General features: G+C 43.6%; 1 protein-coding gene across 1 annotated transcript in view; it reads left to right on the top strand.

The window, feature by feature from the left end:
• cacna1ia (calcium voltage-gated channel subunit alpha1 Ia) overlaps positions 1-8,132 on the top strand; it is a 138,310-nt gene extending 130,178 nt beyond the window's left edge. The window contains exons 33-35 of the mRNA XM_049561715.1: positions 1,235-1,451; positions 2,241-2,476; positions 3,989-8,132. Coding sequence (XP_049417672.1) covers positions 1,235-1,451; positions 2,241-2,476; positions 3,989-4,720 — 1,185 coding nt within the window. The 3' untranslated portion in view covers positions 4,721-8,132. The remainder of the gene's footprint in view (positions 1-1,234; positions 1,452-2,240; positions 2,477-3,988) is intronic.
• Positions 8,133-26,026: the final 17,894 nt, after the last annotated feature.

Raw genomic sequence — 26,026 nt, 5'->3', positions numbered from 1 at the left:
TTGTGAATTACAGATATAAACCTTAGGTTCCAAAGGCCCCTTTATCTCTTTCTCTCTGTGTATCAGCGGTAACTATCTTGTCTTTGAAGAATCCACAGTCTCCTCTCATGAATAAAACTCGGCTCTCCCTCGTTGCTTTCCTGGGTGGCTTTCACGCCTCCCTCTCCTGCACCCCACTCTCCCCCTTTCGACTTTATCTTTCATGCCTCTCCTTTCTCACTGTTGCCCCTCTGGTAATTGCACACCTTCTGTGCACCTCCCCCCTCAAGCCCCTCTATCTCCATCCCTTATCATCCGTTCCTTCCTAGATATACTCCACTGTAATGGGGTAATGCTCCTTGGTTCTGGATAGCCAGATAAGCCTGCAATCGCCAAGCATGGCTGTGAACCACTGCTCATTAGAGAAGGGGAGGAGAGAGGGGAAAAGAAAGAGAAGGAGTGGAATACAATAGGTGAGAAAGGATCTAAGGTTAGGGATTTTATTTGTCAAACATTGTTTGGGTAAAAAAAAAAAGAAGTGTGTGTGGCATCAGGCATGTGTGCCATGGTTGTTGAGGTTTGTATGGGTGTGGGAGGCTGCCTGTTTGAAAGGGGGCTGTTCAGGGGCAAGGGCTGAATGATTCAGATACAATACACTAGCGGGAAGAACAAAAGCACACACACACACACACACACACACAAATTATTCCGCAGTCCCTACATGATGGTAATTAAAACGTACGAGGTAAGAGCTTACAAAGCTGAACTCCCGCCTTAATCTACCTCCCGCCTCCCGCTTCCAGCTGTTGCAGCCGTCACACACACTGACAAAATTATAATCAAACATTTATTGTACAATATATAACATTAACATAACAATGACGGGCTATTTCGACTCATAATCAGTCCTTACCCCTTCACTGGCACTTAAATGAAAAGCCCGAGGGATGATGTGAATCAGAGGCCATGTTTGATATCTGCAGGATGCCAGAGGGGCTGCTTGTTTCTGCACTCAGTGCTAGTCCTAAACTTAAATTATCCCTTTACAGAAGAAATAAGGGCTTAAATTTTAAGCTCTGTTAATGATTATAAGCTTTTCAGCACATAATTTATCTTTGTTTTTATTTTGAACCTATCCCTACATTGGTAATTTATCTGTTTTTTTTTTTTAAAGTTGGGAAATATAAGCACACTGTCCTGGAGATTTATTAGAGGGGACTTTCTTTTCAACGTCAGATCATCTGTTCTCTTCCAGGGAAGGTGCAGCAGTGATTCCCGCAGCTCTGAGGAGGCTGGAGGCGGAGGGAGTCACGCGGGAGGCCGGCAGACTCAGACCGTGGTGCAGAGCCAGGTGCAGGGGTTGGGCCAGCCCTGCAGAGCCCTCAGCTCTGGCATCGAGGTGGAGACTGCACTACAGGAGATGGAGATGCAAACGTACCAGACACATATGTGCACACCTCACTGTAGCCCGGGTGAGTAGAACCAGATCGCTGTACTGCCAGGCTGATTTTCAAAGGAATGTATTAAGTATGAATAGATTCAATTATGTATTTGTGCCAGCAAACAACATCATGCCAAATAAAGTGGTGGGTAAAATAAACAGCACATATAAGTACAGTAAGGACAAGAAATAACACCAACTTACTGAGATAAATATCAGAGAAAACATGTCGTAAATTCTATTCACAAAAAAGAGGATTTATGGAGAGATTATAAAGCTCCGAGAAATGTACCTCTCAACAATGAGGAAGAGAGCTTACAAGGGGCACTTGAACCTCTGCAATAAATTGCCGGAAATGATTTGCATCACATCTGTGCAGATCTGCAGCTGGTGCGCCATATTACCATAATTTTCCTTTTTTTTTTTTTTTTTTTTAATTCAGCTGATCTCAATTTTTAAACCAATCACACCCACACTGCACACTAAAACACCAACATGTATCTAAAATCTGCCACCTTAACTGAAACATTTACTGCTTTTACCCACACGCCCTGCAAAGCAACAAAGGGCCAGTATCTCTGAAGACCTGGGTGGGGATTCACTCATGACACCCACCTGCAAATGCCACACATGGCACGCTGGCTTAGTATCTATGAAATTCCTATTGCCTGTAAATATAAAATATAATTAAATATTCTCCTCCGCTGTAGCTTGATAAATACATATATTATCTATCATGTAAGGGATTTTCACAAGAAATGTGGACACAATACATATTGACACCAGGATAGAAATGGAAAGAGTGTATTCCCTCCTCAAGGTGGCGTTTCCAGCAGCAGCAACAAGGAAAGAAACCAAGAAGGAGGAGGAGGAGCCAGCGGCATGTCTTCTCCTTTCCATCTGTCTGCAGAGTTCTTCCACCCTGCAGGAGCAGCCATCCCAGCACCTCCCCGCAGTAGGAGCCTACGATTGTCGAGGGGCCTTAGGCTGACCTCCCCAGCATCATGGGCTTCACTACGCTCCCCGGGAGCCCACAGCAAGATGCTCTGTACACAGGTAGGGGGAAGTGGGGGAGGGTAACACAGTGAAACAGGTTAGGTCAAGGGTGTCAAAGTCATTTTAGTTCAGGGGCCACATAACAGCCCAATCTGATGATAAGTGGGCCAGACCTGTGAAACCATCATATAATAACTAGACACATATAATATATACTTTCATGTAGTAAAGATGCTAAAGATGTTTGATTTTCAGGATGGGTGTCGTGTGCAATGTCTTGAACACAAATATTTCAGTTATTGTCAGGAATACTGGAGCAACTTTTTTTTAATGGCACTTTAACATTTCAAGGTAGAAATGTAGGACTTTTACTTTGGAATATCTCTACATACTGATACAGTAACACTACTTGAGTTTTGTGTCTGTATGTTGTTAGCATCAGAAATAATCTTTTTCATTTTTATTTCCAGCAACCCAAAAATCGTGCTGATGCAGTGTTTGTTTAGTATTTTAAAGTTCTCTGTCAGGCCTATGTGCTCCAGAATGCAGATGTAACTTTGAGTGAATACAAAGTCATAGTGTTTATAATGTGTCTGTTCAGAACATGGTGGCATATGTTGGTAAATGTCATTTTTGTGCTGGCTTACAGTTTCAACCATTAGTGAGGTGGCTGTTACATTTCTTGAGACCAGCTGTATTTTCCTGTGACAGTCAGGATATGTGTAGCTTTAGTAATTATATACAATTATATCTGTTGGGCAGTTATAAGAAGGGCTGGATGAGATCCTCTGTTGGGTTGGTTGCAGCCTGTGGCCTGTATGATTGACACCCCTGAGTTAGATGATATTGAAAGTCAAAGGAATACTACACCCACAAAATGGCCATTTGTAAGTAGGTTAGTCATGCTGTATTAACTTGAATTTGTATAGAAACTTTGTCTTCCTTGCATGCCTTTACAAACAATGGTGGCCATATTGATTAATTGGGGGCCATGTGTAACAACAGAAAAACATCCATTTACAAACTCTCACGCAACTCGTGTAGTGTAATCCCAAGCCCATTTATCCAGTCATACACTCAGTCTTAAACACATGCATTTTTACTACAACCTTACTCTTTAAAACTGAACTGAAAGTGAAACTACTAAACTACTACTACTACTTTTTTCCTTTTTCCTCATGATTTCGAGGTAACATGGCATGACTAATTGATATACAAATGGTCATTTTGTGGGTGAAGTGTTGCTTTAAAGACAGTTAGAGGCAGGTGGAGGTAAAGTGTTAATAAAGTCATTAGATTGATGTTAACAGTGACATAAAAAATAGGCTTCATTTAGTGCTTAGCCAGATGAGAAATGGCCTGTTTGGTCACTGACAGCAGATGATATATGAAATTGTTATTATGAAAACTGGTTTGTAATCAGCATTTAAGAGGCAATAAATTGCAAGTGTGGTCTGCACAGTCAAAATAATAGGTATTACATAATGTGCATTCTCAGTGAAAAAAAGAGTTGGGTTCATGTGCTCTACTTTCTTTCTCCACAACCTCTTTCTCCCTTCTTTCTGTCTTCAGTACCCGTCCCACAGTGATTCATCCCTAGCTACAGGCAGCTCTGAGGGCAGCCTCCAGACCACCCTGGAAGAAGGACTGAGCTTCAGCATCTCTCCGCCACAGAACTTGGAACTGCCTTTGCCGACAGCTCCCTTACCTTTGGTTTGCCCGATTCCGCTGCCCGAAGACGGCACTGCCATTTCCTCCCCAGTCCAGACCCTGAAACCGAGGCCGAGCCCCTCATCAGCCCTCACCCTCCAGGCCACCAGGGGCCACCAGCGGAGCCAAAGCAGCGGCCGAGGTAGCACCAGCCCGGGTTACACCCGCGATGATTCAATTGACCCTTCCGATGAGGATCTGGGCATAGGTATCGGATCGTCGATTGGTGGTTGTGGCTCCAGCCAAGCGGGCAACAGTGAACACTTGTCAGAGACACTGAGCAGCTTGTCGCTGACATCACTGCTATCGCCCAGCTCCCTGGTGTACCCGGGAGCAGCGGTGAAGAAGTGCAACAGCACAGGCAGCCTGGACCAAGGGGGGATGATGCTGTCATCACGGGGCAGGGAGGGCCGCAGGGAGATTCTGGGCTTGGAGCTTATGGACCCCCAAGGCTTCTTGGCCAACCCTTGGACGGGGGTATTAGTTGATACAAGAAGAGGAGAAGGAAGAGGGGAAATAGGAGATGGCGAGCAAGGGTTGAAAGGGAAGAGCTCAAGCCAAACAACAGTAGGGCCTTGTCGGAAAAACAGATGAAACCTACTGTTCCCTCTTTCTTTGTCTCTCCATTCCTTGGATCTAAACCCATAGCTGTCCCTCTCACTCTCTCTGCTACCATCAGTGAGAGAGAGGCTTGATGACACATGATGTCCTGTATTCCAGAACCAAACCCTCATCTTGCCCCCTCAACCCCTTTCTATACATTTGTGACAAGCCCATGTCCTGTTTTGTGCTACCTAGGCGAGTGGTCATGGTTACAGCCTGCTGGTGGGGAAGTGGCCTGCAGAGTTGAGGCCCGAGGGCTGAAGACAGATCCTTAAACCCTCTTAGGGGCTGTACCTGTAGAGGAAGACATGGAAGGTTCTGCTCACACTGGAAGACCAGGAGACCCATTCATATCAGGGAGTCAATAGGAGGAGAGACAAAAGAGCTTAAACTCAAAGACCATTAAAGAGTCTTGTTGTTGCTCTACTGTAGTTTCTTTTTCCCCATGTTGGCTTGGGTTCACTGAGGTTGAAAATGCAAAAATAGAAGTACCTGAAATAGCATATCCATGCCAACAGAGACTGTTTGATTCGTTTATGTCTCAGAGGCAGTGCAGCAAGTAAAGTGGGAGGAGGCTCGGAATATTATTAAGGCGGAAGGAGGGCTGGGAAAGGAGAAGGCAGGTCATTTGTTTGGCTGGGAAAGCAGAGAGCGGATCTAATGTCCATCTGTTCTGGCAGACGGAAACAACAGGTCCTACACACCCTGGCACAGGACCCTCTGCTGAGTTCAGACTAAAAAATGCGAGGTGGAGGAGAGTTCAAGAGTGTGCGCTGGTGGCGTGTGTGTTAGAGCACTGCCTCAGGTATCCAAGGCATGAATTAAATCATTCTCATCACCTCACCATACCTCTGTATCTTTGACAACAGGAGATGGGTATTGACTGATCAAAGCTCTGTGCCTCTGTCAACTCAGTCTTGAGTGGCAGCAGAAAATGGAAAGAAATTGACAGATTGCGGAGGTATAACCGTGCATGGAGTGATTCGTGAAATTGTTTTTCTTTCTATCTCCAGCATCTCTCACTCAAATTTGAAGAGTATGAAAGAGAGCTAGGTTGGATGGAGCTTTTACAAACCCCATCAGAAGAACCAATGATGTGTGCATGGGGCAGCCTTGTGTGCACCAAAAAAAAGGTTCACAGCTACTTAATAAAGTGAGACTTCAAGCACACTCCTTTTTAAACCACTTCCTCTCACCATGCTTTAGGATTTGTGATAAACGGACAAACCCACAAGAGTTGCGAAGGACCTTGACTGCATGATGGAATTGCATTTAACCAAGATTTTTTATCTATATACAGAAGTGTATCAAGATGTCAATGTTGGGTGATAACCATGTGATTTCTATTCCACTATTTTTGTAGAAAAGAGGATAGGCACGTCCAAGTGTTGCCGTTTCTTTGTCCCTATTTCATTTAACCCATACGATCTCTTTGACTTGTTGTCTAGGACTTTTTGTCTGCCAGTGGCTTCCAGTTTTATAACATTTTTTAAGGTGTGGACGGTGTATAAAACAACGAAGCAAAAAATTTCAAACAAAACTTTGTGCGCTGAAGTGATTGTTCCCTCCAGCACATTTCTCTTTGGGAACACTGGTTCCTCGACGTGGATTCTTTTTTTTTTTTTTTTTTTTTTTTTTTTTTTCTCCCTCCAAATGTTGGAGTCCCAGAGGACAACCAGAGATGGGAACAGCCATATTCACTCAGCACATGAGGATTGTTCTAGCTCACAGACATTCCTGGCTACACACAGGGAACTTTGTTTGCTTTTAGCCTCCTATGCTAAAAAAAGAAAAGAAAAAAAAACATGAATAGCGTAAACCATCTCTACGAAAGCTTTAATTTGAGAGTTACACCACAACATATCGACTATGGACACATTAGTGTTCCTTAAGCATGGTTCTGGGATTGCAATACAGTATGCTTTTTTTTCTTGAAACAACACCCTGATGCACTCATCTTTCTCTTTCCCATCTCTTCACACACACAGTATGTTGTAGCAACCTTCTCACACACAGTTCATAGTTTGATATCAAAAAGCTGACACTGTAACAATGAACAAAACTTTGCATCTTTTCAATGCAAGCTTATTTTGGCTCCTGCCACTTGATTAATAATTAACTCCATCCGAAAAGGAGATGCTCATCTTAAAGCCTGATTTCTAGAGGTAGACTGTTGTATCCCTAGTGTTTTGATCATTACCTTACTTTTTTTAATTTCTCAAAAAAGAATGAGGTGATGTGAGAAAATCAGAGGGGTCTGACCTTTTTTATCATGCAAAATCACTTTGATGACTATGTTTTATCACATGGTGTTGGGTATTAATGAGTGATAGTAAAGACAGTTGTGTGTGTGTGAGTGTGTGCGTGAATGTGTGTTTATGACTTCAGGTGAAGTGATTGCCTTTTCCTGAAGTGTCCTGTTTGTCAGTGAGGATACCGGAGATTAAAGGTTGAAGAGGGAAAACACGAAGTAACCAAGGGCTGTTTTAGCTTCAGAGATATATCCTCCTATCTTTCTGAGACGAATCCTTGTGTCAGTGAACATGGCATCAAAGGTTAAAGCCTGACTACGCAGCAATAAATGTTCTATGTGTATGCCCTGAGTAAATGATGTCAATGTGATTTTTATCTCCTCAGAACACAACAGTATTCATTACTGTCTGTTTTTGCTTCTACTTGTCTGAACTTACAACCAATCAGATAGCACCTCTGCCCTCTCGGAGACCAATCAGTAGAGAGACGGGCTGCAATTGGATGACATGAACAAATGAGGTTATTGAACTCAGGTCGGGGGGTAAAAACCACTGGTAAAATTTTAAAGATAGCTGTAAAGGTGTGCTCAGACTGAACTCGGAGCAAATTTTCACCTTGCTTTATTCGCACAAATTCGACTGCTGGAGTGTTTATTCGCCACAAACAACTAAAGCACCCACGGTCCAGATGTTAGCTGTAACTACCTAACAATGCACCAACTGTGTGTGTGAGCAGAGTGTGCCTTTATACAGTATCTGTGTGCTACAGCTCTGAATCAGACTGATTTACCAGGATCTGAAGTTCTTTCTGTTATTTTTCTTTTTGTTCTCCCTCTTGTCTCAGTATGTTCATGAAGTGGAGAACAACAGCCCGGAATAAGCACACGTTTTTTTTTTGGCTAAATTTTCAACATGTGCGGACGCGATTCTGATTCAATTCACGCTGCCTTGAGCAAACATTTGTCCTACTCTACATTGACTTTGTATGCAATCATGTCGCCTCCAAAATTTGCTTTGCCTTCAGTCTGAACACACCTTAAGAGTGTACAATTCACATTTGTACATATCTTTGTATTTTGATCTGCATGTGTGCATTGCTGCCAGTGACCATGATTATATCATTAGTATGCATTTCATAAAATTGTACAAAGTTCAAGGGAATGCCCCAGTGTTTTTTGACTGCTGCTATGAAACCACTAAAAGAGAATCAGCTGGAGCCACAAAAACCTTTTTTTCTGCCAACACATCATTCATCAAATAGTGAAAAAATGGGTAAGTGAAAGCTGCTGCTCAGTCTTCATCTTTACACCTGTTATTTACATTTAAATTAATACATATCTGATGTAAGATACGGGAAAAGAGGTTGAGTCCACCTGGTTCAAATGTTATCAACAGATTAAATGGGCGTTATTAGTGTTTATCAGCCTCGTATACCCCTTTATAACAATCATAGGCTGGCTTGGCTTGGCTTCGTTTGGGCCATCAGCCAGGCACAGCAGGGATTTGCATTTCCATCACAACAGGGCTACCCTCTTGAAGGTGTGTCTTAAAGTGATGATGGTTTGTCTTGAATGATGACGTTAAAAAGCGGAGTCCCCTGTTATTTTTGCTGCATGTGTTTTTACACAGCAGGGAAAGTAAAAGAAGTTTACCTGTTAGAGGTGAGCCTTTGCAGAGGTGCAGTAAGAACCTGTTGTCTGCAGCTCTTCATCAACATCTCACTGTGTCTGTTTCTGCTTTCACTTTCCTCCCAGCTGTATTGTTAGACTTGCCTTTATTGGAGAAAAGCCGCTAACAAAGTTCTGCTAATTCAGTAATGACACATTTCATTTCCTATAGATTCTTCACAATAAAAGTACCCCGTTATTTTGTTATGTATGAGCTTTTATTGTGAAGCAGCACTGTGAAGCAGTGAAGCAGGGGTAGTTGGGGGCTGGCTGCAATCGGCAAAATGTCACCACTACCCATTTGAGGGCGGAAGGCCTGCCTTTTAGACCGGTTCCAGTGCAGCTTGACATGGTATGGTGCATCTAAACAGACAATGGAAACACAAATCGGCGTAGCATGGCTTTACTCGGCACAGCCAAGAGTGACAATAGAAAAGGGTAATAGATATGGGTTAGTATGGTCTGCTACACCGACTCATAGGTTCAGAGGTCGTTATCAGCCCATTTAATGACCTTAGTTTATTGTTGTGTGGCAATGGAGGAAGTCAGGTGATGTAATGCTACTACAAACAGCACAGATGTCTGCATGGTAAGACTGTCAGTGTGATGGATGGGCCAATCAAATGCAGGACTTTCACCCAAGAGACAAGGGTTTGTGTCCTGTGCAAAACCAAAATTCAACATTGAGTTATTGTATGTGACAAATGATGTATATTGGACGCAGGTTGGCATATGTATCGTGATATGTAATGATGTTTTTTCTAACCCTAACCGCGTAGTATTGGCGCCTAAACCTGACAAAACTGAAAGTGAAACCTGATGAAACCACTCCTGATAACAATGGGCATGTAAAGCGAGAAGTATACTCGCTGCGTGGCCAAACGTACGCGTACACGGTGTGCTGCACCTGTGTGTATACTTGCTGCAGCACAGACGTTCATCGGTGCAGCCAAAATGCCTGATGCTGGTGGTCTCCGCTAGGGCAGACCGCAGCACTCAGACACAGAGGTCGTGAAAAGAGAAGAAGGCGGTGACGGTGTATTTCCGGATAAACACAAACATGGACACTCTCGATGAAGAGGAGATAATAATTTTATTGCTGTTAAGATCTCGGCAGAGGAAAAGGTGTCGCCTCCTTAACCAATCACATGGGGAGTTTGTTTCCCTTGTTTTACCCATGCGAGCAATCGATGAGGAAAAGCACAGGGAATTCTTCTTTGGAGTTTTACGGCGGTTGGCATCTGTTACGTTGCATTATCGCCATCTTCTGGGTCTACCTTGCTCCTACAGGTTTGATTTCATTATATCCTTTTCACCAGTCCACCTCCGACCTCACGTTCACAGTCTCTAGGTATACTTCGCACGAGTGCCTCTAGTGTTCATGTCAATATTGCATCTTGCGTATGCGTCACGCTGCCTTGCAGCAAAGTGTGCGGCCTACGCGCCAAACAACCGCAAAATACGTGTGGCAGCAAAACAAGCACGAAAACTGCGCGCGTTACGTACAGCAAGTATATTTTAGCCTTAATGGATTGATAACGATATTCTCAACCTATTTGTCAGTGTAGCAGGGCACTAGTAACCCTGTGAGGCTGACAACTGCTGATAATGCCCATTTAATCCAGTGATTAACATTCAAACATTCAAAATGGGAGTTGAGTCAGGACAGCTTAAGGCGGGGAAAAGAAAGCCAGTGACAGGACAGGGACACAGGAGCAGAAAGTGTCCAGATTTGACGTGGACAGCTGGACAGCAGACAGCCAACAGACAGTGTGAGAGAGTCAGGTAGTGAGATGCTGCAGGAGCGGGAGGCTTCTCCAGACAGCTTGTCATCGGCAGCCTTGCCCAGCAGAGCCGCCAGTGCGAGAGAGCGCATTAGGCATGCACGCTGAACTCCAAGGTGTTGTTTACCTCACACCCCCAAACAGCCAGCCCTCCACCTCATCTAACCTCTCAAAACCAGCTCTCCCTGCAGGCCCCCTGTCCTTCAAATGTCACTGCAGGAGGTTGGAGTTGTGTGTGGTGAGCGGTAAGTGTGCTTGTGTCTCTGAGACTGAGTGTGCTTCTGTATGTGTGTGTGTGTGTGTGTGTGTGTGTGTGTTGATGCAAGCACAAACAAGTATGTGTGAGTGGATATGTCATTGCTTCAGTTTTCTGCAAGGTCTTTAAAGAAGTGGACTGTCGGCTGAAATGTTTGGGTATTAACTCCAATTTGCCGTCCATCACCTGAAGAGAGCAAGTGACCTCTTGCTACATAAAAGGTCAGTATCCAAGAAGCCTCTCAGGGCTTGTGTGCTGATTTGGTTGATTTCCTCCCAAGGCGACACACAAAGTGCCCTGAGACATCAAGGCCCCCTGGGTATGAGGCACTTTTTTCACCTCACCTGAAGTCCCACAGGTTTTGTCTGAGCTGGATCATTTATAGTGGTTCTGTGCTGCATGGCAATGGTGGTGGTTTTACAGCTGTCAGGGGAGATTTCACGTTGTTTAAAGGGGACCTGTTATGCTAAATTTTCAGATTCATACTTGTATTTCATGTTTACATGCTGTAATGGTCAAAAAAAAGTTTATTTTCCTCATACTGCCTGTGCTGGAACACCTGTATTCTCCCTCTGTCTGAAACACTCTGCGCCTGTCCCCTCAAGCCCACCTCCCAATAAAGCCCAGTCTGTTCTGATTGGTCAGCTTTTCTGGGTCTTCCACATCTCAGTGACTCTGCACTGTTGTTACGGCCGGGGAATATCACCAATGAAAGCTTCTAAACAAACCAGACATGTTCCAACAAGAACATAATCTAAAATCAGGGAGAAATTAACAACATCTGCAACCAAGATTACATGTTTACCTGTTGTTAGCATGTAGCTTCATGTGACAGTGTAATTGCTGCCAGGGAATGACTGGCCAGCTGGCCACCAACACCATTAGATGCTGATATTTGGTTCAATTTAGGTTAGTTACTCAAAATTTAATGTCAGGACAATGTCTAATGCCAACGTGAATTTGACAAAGAATACTGATGACACACGATGTTGATTTGTTGTTGGTTTTTCAGTTATTTTGTCAAGTAACCAAAATCCAACGCCACCCAAACATCCCATGCTAACGTCATCTTGAGCTACAAAAATGGCGTCATTCATGTTATTCATACAATGTGGAATTCTAACATTACATAACATCACATAGACATAGGTCGGTTGCTACTCTTTTTTTGTGCCAGCTTTCAAGAGTGCAGTGAGCCTCAGATTTCACTGACATCCTGAGTGCAGAGCTGATCTTCTTCCAGGCGCTATTTTGAGTATGTAGGCCTGTCATCTGTGAGACAGATGTAAAGCTCTGGGTAGCCCTGGACTAAGATGTTTAACTTTTCCGTATTTTTCAGACTGAATATTTACAGAAGAAGGGAAAGATATCTGTCGGCTGTGATTGGTTTGTAACGTGTCTCCTGTCTGACTGCTGAGTGTGGCCACTTCCAGTATCTGTCCTTGCAAATTAAATTCCCACATGGTCCAGTCGTACAGGTTTGGATTTATTTTGAAAAGGCGCAGCTCCTTATAACTTTTTTTTTTTCTGTGACTAAGCGACCAATGAAATCTTGCCAACTAATGACCTTTCTGGTCGACTAACGTTTGGTCGACTATTAGGGGGCAGTCCTTAAAAAACCTACGCCTGATTTTCATTCCAGCTAAAATGTAATACCTGTCCGACATGAGAGTCCAACATCTTACTGACATCATATTGACGTACGGTGCCAGCTGGGTGTGTGTAGCGGCATTTTCTCCTGTTAAAAATCACCAGTAAAAGCTTCTAAACACAACATGTTATGTTCCATCAGGAATGTGAAATTGGGAAGAAGTTAACGACATCAACAACCAAGATTAGCCAACATGTTTCCCTGATGTTAGCATGTAGCTTATGCAGCAGTGTGGGCTGTAGTGTGCCTGCAGCAGATGACCATATAAAGAAATCAGTCCCAGTCTGACTTCATCTTATAACCCAATTAGAAAGAAAAAGAGTACTGTATTCAGAACAGAGTATACAGAACAGGTATTTGCTCACAATTATTACTTTACGTTTACTTCATTATTTGAAAATATGGCCACATTTAATATGAACATCCAATATTGTAACAACATGGCAGAAAATAAGGAAAAACATACTGGTCCCCTTTAAGGCTCACACATTTTTAAACGTGATATTAGAAACACTCCGAAAACATCGATCAAGGGGATTTTTTCGGAGGAAAGAATGAATTAGATAAAAGTTGGTAAAGGCAGCTTTCTTTTCAAAGAAGAAAAATATCTCCATCTCTTTGTCTGCCAAAGATATCAGGTCAAAAGGTAGCTGGAAAATCAAGAGAAATAATGTGCAGTCAAAGGAAATGCTACACTCAAAGTTTTGTCAAACATAAGTCTGAGAAACAAGGTCCAAACAGATGTGTCTCATTAATGTGTTTGTCTCTGGGCTCAAGAGGGTGGAACTGAAAAACTTCTGACAGCATCCAGCTTGTTTTTATAGATGTGCTGCTTTTTTGCCTGAGGGAAGTGTGAAGCTTTTTATTCAAAAAGTGAGTAAATTAGGAGTTGATTTTAGTGCTCTGTCACCTAATGAGTCGCTTGAGCCGGCAGAGTGTCTTTGATGTGTTTGGAGGTGACCTGAGTGCTGCTTGAAGCAGGGAACATGGACCATGGAACGGTGCTATCAGGCTGGTATCATTTGGATATAATGCGCTCGGAGAGGACCGAATGAAGGGTCTGTGAGCATTATGGGAAATACTAGAAGAGCTGCCAAGAGATTTTGCTGCACTTTAAAGGGCTGAACAATGAAAAAGAGTGGTACACAACTGCCTAACGTAGTTTTATGGGATTATTACTGACAGAATAAACAAGTCAACATTTTGCCCACTCCTCTCAGAGCAACACTTTCCCCTCACTTTCTCTTTTCTACATTTATTTAATCACATCTGTCAGCAAAGCCTTTGCCCACACCTGAGTCTTTCCTGACACACACACATTCATCAGGGCGGTGTATGGAAACCAGCTCCTGTCAGCCTTCAAGGCTAACTGCCCTGGGAGTTGTCCAGGCCCTTCGATTGTATCACGGGCTCCAGGGAGAGAGCCGAATAAAAGCAGGTTGTGAAGGTGGCACAACAAAAGGATGAATGAGGTGCTGCTGAAATGAGCTGACTGTATAAGATCAGAGAAAGTGGCTGTCAATCTCCAGATGATATTTAAACTCTCTGAAATCTAAAGTACTGCTAGGGATTTTTTTTTCTCTTATGAGTGTCGCTTTGTTGCTTGTCCCCCCCTTTCCCCGACAGTTTCTTCTCTTTCTCATTATCGTCCATTCTCACCCCTCATCATTCACTCACACGTACAGATGCCTGATCTCTCTCTCTGCCACCGCCTAAATTCCACTCTCTGTGACTTCAGAGGAAGAATTAAGCAGGTACAGTATCCACAGGTCCCCCTATCTGCACTAACTTGAATGGGAAGCTGTCTCGCCTTCACAGACTTTCAAATACTTTGCATATTAGTGTTTGTAGGCCCAAATACACTGCTAAAAAAATTAAGGGAATGCTTAAATGACACATCACATTGTGATGAATGAATTATTCAAGTTGAATATCTTTACTGATGTATATTCCATAATTTGTCAAGAACAAAATGACGTCAGTGGAAACCAAAATCTTCAACCCACTGAGGGCTGGATTCCAAATCACGCCGAAAATCAAAGTAAAAAAATTAAATCACAGGCTGATCCAACTTCCATGAGTTTTATCACAGCAACTCATAATAAGACTCACTAGTGTGTATGGCCCCTGCATGCCTGTATGTACTCGTCTGAAAGTCTGGCCATGCTCCTGATGAGTTGGTAGATGGTGTCCTGGGGGATCTCCTCCCAGACCTGGATCAGGCCATCAGTGAGCTCCTTCACAGTCTGTGGAGGTACTTGGCAATGTCGTATGCACGATACATAAAGTCCCATAGTTGCTCAATTGAACCTAGGTGAGGGGAACGAGAGGGCCAGTCAATGGCATCAATGCCTTCATCATCCAGGAACAGCCTCCACACTCCATACGAGGCCACATGAGGTGGGGCATTGTCCTGCACCAGGAGGAACTCAGGGCCCACTGACCAGCGTAAGGTCTGACAGTCACTCTGAGGATTTTATCCCAGTCCCTAACAGCAGGCAGGGTACCGTTGGCTATGACATGGAGGTCTGTGTGACCTTCCCAGACCATCACTGACCCTCCGCCAATCCGGTCATGCTGGATGATGTTACAGGCAGCCTAACGTTCACCATGGCGTTTCCAGACTCTTTGTGTGAACAGTCAAGCTGCACAGTGCTGGGCTGTGAGCACAGGTCCCACTCGAGGACGTGGGGCCCTCATGCTACCCTCATGGAGTCTGTTTCTGACAGTTTGGTCAGAAACATGCACACCAGTAGCCTGCTGGAGGTCATTTTGTAGAGCTCTGGCAGTGCTCCTCCTGTTCCTCCTCACACAAAGGAGCAGATACTGGTCCTGCTGCTGGGTTGATGCCCTTCCACGGCCCTGTCCAGCTCTCTTTGTCAAACAGCCAGCCTCCTGGCCTGGTATCTCCTCCATGCTCTTGAGACTGTGCTGGGAGACATAGCAAACCTTCTTGCAACTGTACATACAGTACAGGCCAAAAGTTTGGACACACCTTCTCATTCAATGCGTTTTCTTTATTTTCATGACTATTTACATTGTAGATTCTCACTGAAGGCATCAAAACTATGAATGAACACATGTGGAGTTATGTACTTAACAAAAAAAGGTGAAAGAACTGAAAACATGTTTTATATTCTAGTTTCTTCAAAATAGCCACCCTTTGCTCTGATTACTGCTTTGCACACTCTTGGCATTCTCTCCATGAGCTTCAAGAGGTAGTCACCTGAAATGGTTTCCACTTCACAGGTGTGCCTTATCAGGGTTAATTAGTGGAATTTCTTGCTTTATCAATGGGGTTGGGACCATCAGTTGCGTTGTGCAGAAGTCAGGTTAATACACAGCCGACAGCCCTATTGGACAACTGTTAAAATTCATATTATGGCAAGAACCAATCAGCTAACTAAAGAAAAACGAGTGGCCATCATTACTTTAAGAAATGAAGGTCAGTCAGTCCAGAAAATTGCAAAAACTTTAAATGTGTCCCCAAGTGGAGTCGCAAAAACCATCAAGCGCTACAACCAAACTGGCACACATGAGGACCGACCCAGGAAAGGAAGACCAAGAGTCACCTCTGCTTCTGAGGATAAGTCCGTCCGAGTCACCAGCCTCAGAAATCGCAAGTTAACAGCAGCTCAGATCAGAGACCAGATGAATGGCACACAGAGTTCTAGCAGCAGACCCATCTCTAGAACAACTGTTAAGAGGAGACTGCGAATCAGGCCTTCATGGTCAAATAGCTGCTAGGAAACCACTGCTAAGGAGAGGCAACAAGCAGAGGAGATTTGTTTGGGCCAAGAAACACAAGGAATGGACATTAGACCAGTGGAAATCTGTGCTTTGGTCTGATGAGTCCAAATTTGAGATCTTTGGTTCCAACCGCCGTGTCTTTGTGAGACGCAGAAAAGGTGAACGGATGGATTCCACATGCCTGGTTCCCACTGTGAAGCATGGAGGAGGAGGTGTGATGGTGTGGGGGTGTTTTGCTGGTGACACTGTTGGGGATTTATTCAAAATTGAAGGCACACTGAACCAGCATGGATACCACAGCATCCTGCAGTGACATGCCATCCCATCCGGTTTGCGTTTAGTTGGACGATCATTTATTTTTCAACAGGACAATGACCCCAAACACACCTCCAGGCTGTGTAAGGGCTATTTGACCAAGAAGGAGAGTGATGGAGTGCTGCGGCAGATGACCTGGCCTCCACAGTCACCAGACCTGAACCCAATTGAGATGGTTTGGGGTGAGCTGGACCGCAGAGTGAAGGCAAAGGGGCCAACAAGTGCTAAACACCTCTGGGAACTCCTTCAAGACTGTTGGAAAACCATTTCAGGTGACTACCTCTTGAAGCTCATGGAGAGAATGCCAAGAGTGTGCAAAGCAGTAATCAGAGCAAAGGGTGGCTATTTTCAAGAAACTAGAATATAAAACATGTTTTCAGTTATTTCACCTTTTTTTGTTAAGTACATAACTCCACATGTGTTCATTCATAGTTTTGATGCCTTCAGTGAGAATCTACAATGTAAATAGTCATGAAAATAAAGAAAACGCATTGAATGAGAAGGTGTGTCCAAACTTTTGGCCTGTACTGTATGCATGTGCCATCCTGGAGTAGCTGGACTACCTGTGCAACCTGACTGGGCCGCAGGAACCGCCTCATGCTATCAGCAGTGACAAGGACACTGGCAGAACACAAAACTAGAGAAGAAGGGTAAGGAGAGAGCAGCTGTCTGTGGTCACCACATGTAAAACCATTCCCTTTTTGGAGGTGGTCTTGGTTTTGCCTCTCCATTGCACCCGTTGTCACTTTGATTTGCACCGAAGGAGGTGAAATTGATTCACAATCACTTGTGCTTCCTAAATGGACAGATTGATATCCTTGAAGTTTAACTGACTTGGTGTTATACTGTGACGATTAACTGGTCCCTGAAGTTTTTTTGAGCAGTGTACAGAGTTATAACTGCACATGTAAACATGGATAAACACCCACCTAGGCACACTTATTCTCTCCATCTTCTCCTCCACATGCAAACTGCAGAGATCCACTCCCTTGTTGCATGGTGAGTCTGCAGGGGAGTGTGCTTGTCTGAGGATCAGTGCTAATGGCTGAAGCTTATCCCCTCACAAACTGCCTTCCCCTCTCCCTCTCCTGCCTGTTTCTTCCGCTTTACCTCCGCAGCATAAAGCCATTAGCGGAGTAAGAGAAGCTGTGACAGCTGAAACCGTGAGATTGGGAGCACTGCTGACACTGCTAGTTTCAGCCTCGCTGCGCTTTCATCGCGAGGGATGATTGACTGGTTTTCTCAACACCTGGCCCGCTGTTTTGTAAGATAATAGTGAAAAATAATACAGTAACAATGTTGAGCGACTGGTTTGTGCTTTGAAAGATTTATTTCGCAGGGAGCTCTGGCAGTTCAGTCATATGCTGGGCTCTGTTTTTTTTTCTCGACAGACAGATTTGAAATCCCAGTTCAAGCTGTCACATCTCTGCCTCGTCTGAATTTAGAACTCAGCAATTTCCCTTAACATGAAAAACAATTCTGAAGGCTTTCAAAACTCCTTTGGTATTTCAAAGGAATCGTCTTACTACATTTACTGCTGAATAGTAAGAATGATGGGGAGCATCGGGAAGAAACAAATGTTGCTGACCTCCATTTAACCTGCAATACAAAAAAGGAACAAACTAAAAGCTTAAAGAGGCTAAAATTGTTTTTTATATAATATCAGTGTATCAAATGACGGTGTAAAAACAATGTAAAAATTTGAAACAGGCCACTTGAAGTGATCACACAAAGTAATTACCTGAGCTCAGCTTAACAGAGCATCTCTAGATGTCCAGCCCATAACTTCACTGTTTTGGTTCACTCTCACGGCTCTCGTATTGTCATTTTCTGCCAGCACAGGCAGCTGTTTTGCCTCTACAAACCCAGTGTACACTGCCGGTAGCCTGAGTGTCAGACTGAAGCTCCCAGAACCTTCAGTCTGACATGGCTTCCATTGAAGGCGATTTACAAGGGGGAGGGAATTTGATTTTTTCCCTAACCAATCAGTAGAGATCAACGACTCACCCAGAATCTGACGTCATTAGTATCCGTGCCTTGGGGGTGCCGAAAACAAGCGAGTATTGCCCGTTTAAAATGTCTCCGTCGTCGTGCACGCCCAGCTGCATCGCCATTAAATCCAGTTTAGCAGCTTCCTTAATTTGGTCCTCCATTAACGCGAGTAGTGGCGAAATACCTCGATTGCATCGTTAATGTGGTCTGTAGGTTCTGTAGCGGTCGCCATTGTTGCTATCCTCACCAGTTACCCACAGCTTGACATCAGCTTGGCGCTGATTGGCTAATCGCTAGACCCGCCCCCACCCCCGGCAGAGCACCAAACAGCACACAGACACAGTTTGTGATTAGCCAGTGAACACTGTGGAGCATGTACCAGCTAAAGAGCCAGATATTTACCCCAGGCGTTGGTAGAGACCAAAACAGAGCTACAAGAAAGTGCATACTGGCTTTAAAGTTGGTGGATGGCCACAGACACAACTCTAGATCAATGATAATGTTGACCTTTAAAGGAGCTTTATGCAACATTCAGAGCATATTTGTAATTTAGAATCTGAGCCAGGATTGCCTGCACCTGGCTGTGCTGAGAGGGCTAATGGTGCTGGCAGGGCTGACAGGGCTAATGGTGTGAATGTGGAGGGGGGAGAGCAGTGGGTGGGCTTTACTCTTCCACGATGGCGCCGTTCTGCCACTGTAGATCAGAACATTGTCAGCGGAAACCGCTAGAGCAGGGTTATGCAACCTTTACTAGCGTAAGAGCCATTTTTGGTCCAAAAGAATTTAATTAAATCTGTCTGGAGCCACAAATATATTTGTGCCTTATAATAAAGATAGCACAGCCTTATTAGGTCTAATTTAGCTTACCAACATTACTCATAGGTCTAATCAATATGTTTTACCATTAGGTGGCTACTCTGCTGAAAGGTATTTATGAATATTTGGTACGTTGCAGCTAAAGTAAACAAATCTGTCTATGCACTATTAAATTTAATATTTTCCTCCAAGACATTTCCTTTCTGGATTTGGAATCCACAGCTAGCTTCACTAAGGAGACTCAAGACAAGCCACCGTTCTTGATGTTCGGCAAAATTTAGTGACATAGCTATGACTCACAGTTTAGTTGACGAAATGTTTAAACATTTTTAAATTTGTTGGAGGCCTATAGGTTACACATTTTTACAACTGGATAATGTAAGAATCACTTTAGGCCTACATCAATGATCAATGAAAATTAAAATGTTCAAAAATAACAGTGATTCATTTCCATGTAGCCTAATTTTTGGTCAAAGCTACAGAGAGCCATTGGAGAGGGGCCGAAGAGCCACGGGTTGCCCAGCAGTGAGTCCTAATACCTGAAAATGAGTTAGCATTTTACCACCTTCCCTCGTCTCAGATTTTTGGATTTTTTTTAATTTATTTTTTTTTAAGATACCTGAAATAAGGTCTGTGTTTGACACAAGCTTAAGAGACTTTCACGTTTTGTAAATACTCTATTTGTGAATTCTGGAGCCTCTATGTGTCTTGAAAAAGGCAGTTGCTAACAAGTGGCTAAATGAGACTACTAAATGCCATCACGTTGAGCCACGCTAAACATAACTGACGGTCTTGTTATGGTGGGGACATTAGGTCATGCACTTGTAGTGTAGTTTGTTTATAGCATAACGTTAACTTTTTACTTCCGGCAGTTGCATTTGGGCCTCAATAATCATGAAAGTGGTGTGAGGATTATAGTGCTGAACAAAATGTGTAAGTATCATAAATGTTTGTTTGTCACAGAACTTATTTTCTGCAATAATCCAAAGGGAACCAGGGTGTGTTCCGCGTTGGCCTACAGAAAAACATCATCCCTGGAGCACTCTGTATATGAGTTCAGTGCAGAGCAGCGGCGATTAGCTAGCCAGAGAGGGACTCACATGCACACACGAAGCCCTTACTCCACTAAACCTTCACACACATAGTTGTAGCTATATTTATGCTATGAATGCTGCATACATCTCCTTTAACAGCTGGATGTCTTAATAAGTTTCAGTGGTTTCAGTTCACCACATCACCGTTAAAGGTGACAACATGTCAATGTTGTGTTTACAAAATGTTCTTTTCCACTGCACCCAGGTGGCCAATTAATAAAAAATAAATCAAGTATTTTAGGTTAGATAAATCTTTTGATTTATAAAAATGTTGGAATAACACTATATGTCAAGTGAAGGTTGCATTTTCGATGGGAGCAGTGTTTTGCTGTGGGTTATAGACTATTCCCATGCTTGACTGCGATCATCTGAGTGTCTGTGTGTGTGTACGTGTGTGTGTCTGAGTGAGAGAAAGTCAGACAGCAGCCTACTAACACAACCTAACTCCCCTTAATAATCGTTCCCACAGCTCAGCTCAGATTGAATTACCGAGCCGTGGTATGCAAGCAGGAACGTAGCACCTCCAAAAAAAATTCTACTACAACTGTTTACAAAGCACAAACGTAAGATTAGGAGCAAAAAATAAATCATGCCCTCTCAAGAAAAGTAACATAAGGTTACCGGATACTCTCTTATGCAACTTTGCTGAAATTGTAATAAAGTTTGCTCTGCTGTGAAATAATGGCGCACAAAACAAAGTTTGTCTTTTGTCCTCCAAATCTGGAAGCCTCCAGAGCAACAAAGGCAGCAGTTTTGTTTTAATTCATGCAGTTTATTTATTTGATATTTGGTTGGACCTTTAATTATGGTAACCTTGTAATATCTCCACGCACTTCAAAGCAACTACACATGAAAATTTATTCACAATCAGGTGGTGCACAAACAGAGAGCCTGTGGTTTTTAGCTCTCTTTTGCCTTTTTACTGATCTCAGCATGTTCTGCTGCTGTAAATATGTAAAACTGAAGACTATTTTTTTGAGTGTGGTTCAGTCAATATACATCTACCAACTTTCTGTCACTGAGAGAAGCAATGGAGTGGATATATATATACGAGACATGTCAGACGGGCTGAGTGGATTTAATGGTAAAGTGTTTGAGTTCGGTGCCTGTTGCATCTTAAAAAGCTCCGTCGCTTCGAGCTGGGTCGTGGTGTTTAGAGCTTTTGGCTGTAGCCTCTCATGCCTGCTGCGCTATGAGCCCCTTGAGAGTGAAAATAAGAGGCAGAACATCAGCTCGAACTCAGAAGCACACTAAAATTCGAATTATGCATGACACAGGGTTGTAGGGAAGGGCAAACTACGAGGACACTCATGAATTTCAAAGATGTTAAATTTGCCTGAATATATCTTAAACAGAATGAAGTCTTCTTCGTGTGTCTGAAGTTTAATCAGAATCAGAACTGCAAGAGCATGGACTTATTCTTGCCCTAAGATCCTTGTAAGGCTGCGCCGTGTGTCCGTGAAGATATTTATGAGGCATTAAATGAAATATTGGCGTTTAGCAGAACTTTACCTTGATTTCTTGTAGTCAGCTCATCATGAGGGAATTCTGAATTAATATACTTATCCTCTTTAATGCTTTTTATCTGCTTCATTCATGGAGTTTATCTGCACTATGCTATTCTGCTTTTCCTTTCCATCTGTCTCATAACCGCTTGGACATGACAGCATTGCAGATTTGCTGTGTAAAGCCATTTGTGTCTGGATTTCAGTTAGAATATGCTGATACTGAATACAGGGATGGGAGAGAAGAAGAAAGACAGAGAGAACAACTTAATCCTGAATGTTACATCGACTACTGAAATCATGTCACTGTGACCTTATTAGATTTAAATAAAGCCTATTAGCTTTTTAGAAAAACTGGTCTACACCATAGTTGCTCAAAGTGCAGCCTGCAGGCCAATAGCAGCCCTCAGAGACATTTTGTGCAAGTCCCCAGACTGAATGAAATGCACGAATTGTTCGTAGAAAATAGGGTCTTCATTCATTCATTTAATTCATTTTCTGTAGCCGCTTATCCTGTTAGAGGTCGCGGGGGGGCTGGAGCCTATCCCAGCTGACATTTGGCGAGAGGCGGGGTACACCCTGGACAGGTCACCAGACTATCACAGGGCTGAGTGACACATAGAGAAAGACAGTCATTCACACCTACGGCCAATTTAGAGTCACCAGCCCCTTTTACACTGCCAGATTTTTGGCTGCGAGCGTTTAGACACACAGAGCCGGATTGGCGAGTTGATCCAAGGTGCCCAAATTTCTGCCTCGTAGGGTAGTCATATTGGCGGAACCTTTTTGGTTTAAACAGACCGAAGCAGCCTTCCGCAACGGGAGGGGCTGTTGAAGACTTGTGGGAGGAGCTGTTGATGACGGCGCACGTGCAACCCACTGGTGCTGGACTAACAGGAAACAGCTGATAGCAGCATAGCAAGCAGCTAGTAGCAAGACGCAAAACGCAAACCTGACAGACACTGTAAAGATGAGCAACTGGGGAGACTGGGCGCCCTCCTTGTCCTCGCAAATGAAGAGGCCATTAACCGGCAGATGACGGGAACGGTGAGGAACGGGCCAACTTACGAGAGAATCGAGACCAAAACAGGACTGACCAGCCGCAGTCACTGTTTACATCACATGCTGAGCCACACGTTTTGTTACTTGCTCACGCCCCCCATTGCCCCAAAAAAGGCGCATTCTGTAGAAACAAAAGTAGGCAGGCGGTATTTTGCTGCACTCTCCAATTTTGTTTTTATACTGCCTGCAAATTTGCACAATTCCTATCTAAAAAGGGTTACCAATTAACCTGCATGTCTTTGGACTGTGGGAGGAAGCCGGAGTACCCAGAGAAAACCCACACTAACACGAGGAGAACATGCAAACTCCACACAGAAGGGCTCCCCCACCCTGGGGTTTAAACCAGGAACCCTATTGTTGTGAGGCAACAATGCTAACCACTGCATACACTACTTGGCTTCTGCGTCACACTGTGCCGCCCTAGCAAGCGTCTGTCAGGTTAGAATGTCAACTTGTATAAAGCTACTGGCTGCATGGCAACTAGTGGCAATTCTTGAGTGTCACAGGAATTACATTATTGTAAATGCTAGTGCTGTTAGCCACAGTTAGCAACATTGGCGGACAATATATCAGTTAATGAGGGGGTAAGATGTGTGCATTTTCCTGTGGGGCCTTCATTCATATGCTGGCTCCCTAGATTGGCACTTAGTCATCAAAACTTTGAGAACCTTGACAGCATAGTACTTGATGATAATGTCCTCTCACCTGAGCATAAATATTAATGAAGGCTATCTAAGTCTTTTAATGATGAAACTCAAGTCAAGGTTCCTCGCTGCATTTACTGTCTCCACCTCTGGCTATTCAAAGTGCATTCTTTGGTCATAAGAAATAGAGAGTGGGAGGTGAAACTCTGGTCCTTGCAACATTCTGCAGTAAAGTATTTTAGCACTATTTAATCATTTTCATGCATGTGTGCATTAATATCTCTGTGGTTTTGCTTCTTAAGTACAGTCCATTTATGTGTGTTCTATGTTGAGCCAATTAAACAGCCACCTCCTCCCCAGGTTCATCCTATGAGCCTTTGTCTCCCATCTCCACCATCTCATATTTATCACTACAATTAGGTGCTCTGCTGAGCGTGTAGGCCCACACTGGGCAAGCATTTCTCCTCTACTGGAGAGCCTGTCTGCCCTGTCTACCTAAGAGCCTGCTGTGTGTGTGTGTGTGTGTGTGTGTGTGTGTGTGTGTTCACGTGTGTGTAAGAGAGAAACGGAAAGAAAGAGACTCTGCCGTCTTTGCTGCAAATGGAATTTTGAGCACCCGTTGGTTGTCAAGTGCTCCTGTCTTTTGTTGCAGCCTGGATCAAGAAGCCACCAGGGCTTCCTTTGTAGCAAATGTTGTCTTTTGTCCTTGCTGTGTCTGTGTCTGTACTCGTATACAGTGACGATATCGCCGTTGGACAGACCTAGCTTAGAAAGACAGGGAAATGGAGAGACAGAGGCAGAGAAGCAACGCCGCAGACAAAAGCATGCGAAAAAAAAAAACAGGTGGAAAGATGAATGAGGTTGAAACAAAATGGAGAATGCACTGAAGAAAGGTGCCAGAAACATTTAAGAAAGCATCAGTGAGACGAGTAAAGAAAAGACAGAGTGTCACGTCGCTATACTACAAACTCCAATGTCCATATTTAGCCTTTGAACATATGTTGTGTATCCACAGGAGCCCAGGAAGTGAAACTGAAGCCAACACTTCATGCACAGGATGTATCGTGAAATTACACTCTGCACTGGCACATACAGGGTGAGGGGTAAGGGTATAGAGGGTAAATAAAGGGCAGTGGGAAGGAGAGCAGAGAGAAGAAAGGTTGAGAGAGAAAGGGAGTCAGAAAATGCAGAGATGAGAGGTAAGGCAAGAAACAGAGACATATGTATAGTTAGACATCACATGGGAGAAAGATACAGAGGAGACTTTTGGGAAAAGGAAAGGAGAAACCAAAGATGTTCACAGGTTACAGAATCTTGGATGTCTAATTACCTGCCTGCTCTCACTGAAAAAACATCCATACAAGTCAACTGTGCAAGTAGCTTATTTTGACCCATATGTTTATTGTAAGTTAGTGCCCTCTAGTGGCCGTATAATTTGTTACGGCAGCAGAGAAGCAAGTGACGTGACGTAGCAACAAAATCCACGTAGGCCTGTTACAAGCAGCGGACACACACAAGCCCGTGACAATGTAACCACATTAACAAGTGCTTGAGCAACATTCAACGGCGACTCAAGAGTAATGTAGCTGGTCACGCTGTTGCGTTGTCCCTCTTAGTGTGAACACAGCACAACTTTGTATAAAGATCGTCAAAGTCAAACAAGCACAGGACTTTCAACCAGGAGAGGGAGGTGTTCATGCCCTAAAGTCATTGTTGACTTCTTGTAATAACAATGTAGCCTAGTGAAGTCTGTGATGTGACATTTGTGATGTGATGTAGGTGAAGTCTTTGAGAGCAGACTATTAGGAAAAAGGAAAGGAGAAACGCGCACACGTTCCCAAGCGCCTGTTTTTAAGGGTGCGACAGCTGCGCCCTGAGACAAACCGAGTTCAACTTTTGGAACAGCAGCACGCACTGCATGTCATGTGACGAGTCAACAGATATCTTTCCCTACTTCATAAATGTTTAGTCTGTGAAAAACATGAAAAATCTGATCATTTTAGTGCAAGGCTGCCAGAGCTTTAGTTAAACAGTTAAAAGCATCGTAAACAAAGCTAAAAGGGTTTTACAGCTTGAAATTAAGCTACTTACTCACCAACCAGCAACACTATTGGTTTGGGACGGCGTTACGCGCGGTAATCAAGCCAATAGCTAACTTTAGTTCCCACCAGACCAGGGTAGTGCACAGTGCAGTAAATTGAAGAGTAGTAAAAATCACCTAAAACTCAATTTGCGTGACCGGTCAAAAATACTCTCGGCGCTTAGCCATTGAACAGTTAGACCAGACAATGACAACAACAACTGACCGAACCCGTCCTGGGCATCTCTGTCAGTCAGTCACTCTTAGGTCAGTCTTGTAGCTCTGAAATGACTTCAACTTTTACTGCAATTAACAAACTGTTTGGTCTTACGCTGAAAGAACATCCAGATTTTTAGTTAAAGAATTGGTTCACAATTTTTAAAGTCTGTCTAAATTGTCACGTGCCCATATGAACACTGACACAGCAAT

This window comes from Epinephelus fuscoguttatus, linkage group LG19 (genome assembly GCF_011397635.1).
Source record: "Epinephelus fuscoguttatus linkage group LG19, E.fuscoguttatus.final_Chr_v1".
NCBI classification, from domain to species: domain Eukaryota; kingdom Metazoa; phylum Chordata; class Actinopteri; order Perciformes; family Serranidae; genus Epinephelus; species Epinephelus fuscoguttatus.
The sequence above is the reverse complement of the archived record's forward strand: the minus strand, read 5'-3'. Positions and strand labels throughout refer to the sequence as shown.